We start from the raw sequence: 6,000 nt of genomic DNA, 5'->3' as shown, positions 1-6,000 counted from the left end.
CGCCACGAACAAATAGCGAAGGGTAGTCAACTCTGACAACACGATTGTGCCGAACTGAAAAGAGCTGTGTCGAGCGAAAAACGCCACTCTGCGATACCAAACGAAATGTCACGCTATACCTAATAGTTCCAGGAAGGAACGAGCCAAGCCGAGAGAGGGAGAGCCTTTGTCCGTAGGCATACCGTACACCCTGGCCGGGTGAAGTTTGGCACTCCGTGGCCGGCACTGCTTTAAGCAGAAACTGTAAGATCAACATTCCACTGTGAAATGGTGATACCTGTCAGTACGGTGACGCTGTTTCCCTGGCCTTATAGCCTACGAACAGCCTGGGTCTGCCTTCGTGCGCGGGTTCACTCACCTTGCGCTTGGAGCGGATGGAGTCGGCCTGCCGCTGCGTCATCTCGCCGATGGATCGGCTGCCCCACAGCTCGCGGCCCATCGCGCTGTAGCAGCCCACCATGGCGCCCACCGGCAGTACGTAAGTGACCAGCAGCAGCACCAGGTTGTACCTGCAACACGGCGGTCCCTCACTGCCAGCCCCAGACTAGGACTGTTGACATTTATAAAAGTGTTGGGAATCCGATATATCAATATTTAAAAAGCATCATTATTGGGACTATATATATCGATAGATATATCGAAGGAAGAGTCATCGACCTAACACCTATAAAAATTTCGGCTGCACATTGTAAATATACTGCTGGCTTTAGAGTTGGGCATTTACACATTGATTTATTATTAGACATTCGGCACATCAACAAGCCAACAGTCTGTCTATCCTCCTTAGAGCACGAAACGAAAGAAAAACACTTAATTTGAAAATTTATAATTTAATAATGGGATTTTGTACACACGGAAAGCTTGCAACACAATACTGTTCGGGTCGACTGTGCCTTTAAGTACTCATATGGATGACTTCACACTTTTCAATATTTAGACGCAGTTGCCATTTTTCGCACCCTACAGGTATCTTGTCTAAATCATTCTGCAATTGGTTTTCATCATCAGAAGACTTTACGAAACTTTAAAAGACAGAAACACCTGCAAACAATCTTACGCTGTAGGGCAGAGGGTACTTTGAGCACCAATATCATTTTCCTGTTACAATCACGAATGGTTTTCGGAAAAAAAAACGACTGCTGGTGAGTCTCTGCGTGGGCTCGATTGTCTCTAATTTTGTCTTCGTCTTTCTCGAAATAAATGTAATATGCCAGGAAACAGTAAATTATTGACTCTTCCAGGAACGTACGCTCTCGGAACTTTAACAGTAATCAACACACTGTGATGCAGAATGCCTTCTCGCAACTTCAGCGTCTGCCACTGCTGGATTTGGCTGACCATCTTCGCGACGCTTTTGCGCTTACTAACTGCACCTATAACGAAACGTTCTGCTCTTCGTTGCATCTTTTTTATTTCTTCTATCAGTAACGAAATGTACTGTTCTTCTTTGTTTCTTTTCTATTTGTTTTATCAGTTCTGTCTGTACCGATTCCAGACTGTCGTGCAAAAGTCAAGTATTGGTCGAATGAGAATATTTTAAAATGCGTCCTTTGTTGTTGCACTACATCTCCTGGGAATCTTTCCAAAGAATCTCAGTCTGGCATCTACATCCGCCCACGATTAATTTTATGTGGTCGTTCCACTGTAAGCTGCTCGGTACCCATACTCTTAGATATTTTATGGACGTATCTGTTTCCAGTGACTGATCGGCAGTCCTGTAGTCATATAATGATTGGTCTTTCTGTCTACTACGTGTACCGGTATGAAATGAGCGTTATAATACAAATATGTCGATAGGGCGGCCGTCCACGGTGGTCTCGCGGTTCTAGGCGCGCAGTCCGGAACCGTGCGACTGCTACGGTCGCAGGTTCGAATCCTGCCTCGGGCATGGATGTGTGTGATGTCCTTAGGTTAGTTAGGTTTATGTAGTTCTAAGTTCTAGGGGGACTAATGACCACAGCAGTTGAGTCCCATAGTGCTCAGAGCCATTTGAACCATTTCTCTATAGGGAACATTTGTTGTGAAGGAGCCTTAATTTTTTGTTTGTTTGATTGGTATGACATCTGTCAAAGATATGTAGTATACATCAAGTCATGGAACAAACAACATCATATGTTTTCATCGTGTTAATAATGTCAAATTTTCTACCAGAAAGTGATGATTTGCGGAAAGCATTAATTTTTTGTTTTCATTTGAAAAAAGTCCTGCAGAGTCGCATGGAATGCTTGTCGAGGCATATGGTGGTCATGATCTATCAGAAGCAACATGCAAAAGATTGTTTCAACGGTTCAGAAGTAATGATATTGATGTAAGAAATGAAGAACGTGGAAGACCATGAAAAAAGTTTGAAGACGCCGAATTGCAAGTAATATTGGATGAAGATGATACTTTGAGTCAGAAGCAAATGGCAGCAATGCTATATGTTGCACAGCAAACAACTTCTGACCGTTTGAAAGCTGGGGGAAAGATCCAAAAGTGTGGATAATTAGTGCCACATGAATTGAGTGATAGACAGACGGAAAACCGAAAAACCATTTTTTCTTCAAAGACATGAAAGAAAATCAAATTTGCATCGAATTGTTACTGGCCATGAAAAATGGATTTATTTTAAGATTCCTAAACGAGAAAAATCGTGGGTTAATTCGGGACAACCATCAACATCGACTGCAAAACCAGATCTATTCGCTGACCGCGGTGGCCGAGCGGTTCTAGGCGCTTCAGTCCGGAACCGCGCGGCTGCTACGGTCACAGCCTTCCTCGGGCATGGATGTGTGTGATGTCCTTAGGTTAGTTAGGTTTAGGTAGTTCTAAGTCTAGGGGACTGATGACCTCCGATGTTAAGTCCCATAGTGCTCAGAGCCATTTGAACCAGATAGATTCAGGAAGAAGACAATGCTGTGTGTTTGGTGGGATCAGAAAGCTGTGGTGTATCATGAGCTTCTAAAACCCGGTGTATCATGAGCTTCTAAAACCCGGTGAAACTGTGAATACTAATAGCGCCGGTCGGAGTGGCCGTGCGGTTCTAGGCGCTACAGTGTGGAACCGAGCGACCGCTACAGTCGCAGGTTCGAATCCTGCCTCGGGCATGGATGTGTGTGATGTCTTTAGGTTAGTTAGGTTTAATTAGTTCTAAGTTCTAGACGACTGATGACCTCATAAGTCAAGTCGCATAGTGCTCAGAACCATTTGAATACTAATCGCTACAGACAACAAACGATCAATTTCAACTATGTATTGATCGAAATAAAGATCAGAATGGGCCAGAAAACATGGCAATGTAATTGTTTTACATGACAATGCACCTGCACACAAAGCAAAACTGGTTCAGGATACAATCAAAACACTTGGCTGGGAGCTGCTACCCCTCCCGCCGTATTCACCCGATTTGGCCCCATCCGACTACCATTTGTTTTCATCAATGGGACACGCACTGGCTGAGGAACACTTCGACTCCTACGAAGAAGTCGAAAATTGGGTGTCTGACTGGTTTGCTTCAAATGACGAATATTTCTATTGGCGTGGTGTCCACAAATTGCCAGAAACGTGGTCAAAATGTATAGAAAGCAATGGTCAGTACTTTGAATAAAATGTTTTTACTTTTCAATTCAAAATTACGCTTATTTCATACCGGTACACCTGGTATGCATACGCAATGCGTTACATTTTTGTTTATTTTGAGGGTCATTTGCCACTGCCTGCATCAAGCGTCAATCCTCAGCAGATTTTTTTCTGCATTTAGCTATAGTTTTATAGCATTGTGGTTTCTCTGTATACAACAGACTTTAGTCCACTTACACTCCTGGAAATTGAAATAAGAACACCGTGAATTCATTGTCCCAGGAAGGGGAAACTTTATTGACACATTCCTGGGGTCAGACACATCACGTGATCACACTGACAGAACCACAGGCACATAGACACAGGCAACAGAGCATGCACAATGTCGGCACTAGTACAGTGTATATCCATCTTTCGCAGCAATGCAGGCTGCTATTCTCCCATGGAGACGATCGTAGAGATGCTGGATGTAGTTCTGTGGAACGGCTTGCCATGCCATTTCCACCTGGCGCCTCAGCTGGACCAGCGTTCGTGCTGGACGTGCAGACTGCGTGAGACGACGCTTCATCCAGTCCCAAACATGCTCAATGGGGGACAGATCCGGAGATCTTGCTGGCCAAGGTAGTTGACTTACACCTTCTAGAGCACGTTGGGTGGCACGGGATACATGCAGACGTGCATTGTCCTGCTGGAACAGCAAGTTCCCTTGCCGGTCTAGGAATGGTAGAACGATGGGTTCGATGACGGTTTGGATGTACCGTGCACCATTCAGTGTCCCCTCGACGATCACCAGAGGTGTACGGCCAGTGTAGGAGATCGCTCCCCACACCACGATGCCGGGTGTTGGCCCTGTGTGCCTCTGTCGTATGCAGTCCTGATTGTGGCGCTCACCTGCACGGCGCCAAACATGCATACGACCATCATTGGCACCAAGGCAGAAGCGACTCTCATCGCTGAGGACGACACGTCTCCATTCGTCCCTCCATTCACGCCTGTCGCGACACCACTGGAGGTGGGCTGCACGATGTTGGGGCGTGAGCGGAAGACGGCCTAACGGTGTGCGGGACCGTAGCCCAGCTTCATGGAGACGGTTGCGAATGGTCCTCGCCGATACCTCAGGAGCAACAGTGTCCCTAATTTGCTGGGAAGTGGCGGTGCGGTCCCCTACGGCACTGCGTAGCATCCTACGGTCTTGGCGTGCATCCGTCGCTGCGGTCTGGTCCCAGGTCGACGGGCACGTGCACCTTCCGCCGACCACTGGCGACAACATCGATGTACTGTGGAGACCTCACGCCCCACGTGTTGAGCAATTCGGCGGTACGTCCACCCGGCCTCCCGCATGCCCACTATACGCCCTCGCTCAAAGTCCGTCAACTGCACATACGGTTCACATCCACGCTGTCGCGGCATGCTACCAGTGTTAAAGACTGCGATGGAGCTCCGTATGCCACGGCAAACTGGCTGACACTGACAGCGGCGGTGCACAAATGCTGCGCAGCTAGCGCCATTCGACGGCCAACACCGCGGCTCCTGGTGTGTCCGCTGTGCCGTGCGTGTGATCATTGGTTGTACATCCCTCTCGCAGTGTCCGGAGCAAGTATGGTGGGTCTGACACACCGGTGTCAATGTGTTCTTTTTCCATTTCCAGGAGTGTATATACAGGGTTAGTCATTTAATATTACCACTGGAAACGCCTCCGAAACCACAACAATCACTGAATAACCAATTCCGCAGACCAAACGCGAGGAGGGGGAGTGGTGGAATTGGTTAATACAAACCATTGAGAAATGCACGGAAGAATGATTTCAAGCACATACTTATGTTTTTTTAATTGGAAATCTGTTATTATTTTCAGCGCAACTGAAAATAGAAAGAAACAATTAATAACATTTGTTGCATTGTAAAATGTTAAGTTCGTACGGAGTAATTTGTAATTTAAAGTTGACACTTGAAACCTCAGACATTCAGTCACGTGTTGTAACAGACAAGATCTGTTGGGGTTTGTTTACGAAGGCTACGATGTTAATGAGTTCGGCTGTCTCAGTATCTGCATGTAGCGCTTGCTGAACTAGTCCTTGTACTCAGAATAACTATAATACACTGTTTTACTGGGCGTCTGTGATGTGTACTGCACACAAGTAAGGACAGAAGCACCCACAGTAGGAAGTTGAGCAGGTCGCAATGACAACAGTATGTACATTGTTTTAAGAGCTATGAAAATGGTTCAGTCTGATTCTGAAAAGGCAGAGATGATACTCATTTATGGCGAGTGTAGCCAAAATGTAGCTGCAGCCTGCAAGTTGTATGCAGAAAGGTATTCGGATGGAGATCATACAACACGCCGCACATTTGGAAACGTCTACAAAAAATTGTATGCAATAGGTACGGTCGTCACAAACTTCACCCGTATCATGTGTCGCTGCACCAGCAATTACATGGAGA

At 46.3% G+C, this 6,000-nt stretch overlaps 1 protein-coding gene across 1 annotated transcript in view; it reads right to left on the bottom strand.

Annotated features, from left to right (window-relative positions):
* Window positions 1–280: 280 nt before the first annotated feature.
* LOC126284506 (tachykinin-like peptides receptor 86C) overlaps window positions 281–6,000 on the bottom strand; it is a 186,491-nt gene continuing 180,771 nt past the window's right edge. Inside the window, exon 3 of the mRNA XM_049983525.1 lies at window positions 281–509. Coding sequence (XP_049839482.1) covers window positions 281–509 — 229 coding nt within the window. The remainder of the gene's footprint in view (window positions 510–6,000) is intronic.

The sequence above is a fragment of the Schistocerca gregaria genome, chromosome 1 (genome assembly GCF_023897955.1).
Source record: "Schistocerca gregaria isolate iqSchGreg1 chromosome 1, iqSchGreg1.2, whole genome shotgun sequence".
Taxonomy (NCBI): Eukaryota; Metazoa; Arthropoda; class Insecta; order Orthoptera; family Acrididae; genus Schistocerca; species Schistocerca gregaria.
Note: the sequence above shows the minus strand (reverse complement) of the source record. Positions and strands in the feature narration are given on the sequence as shown.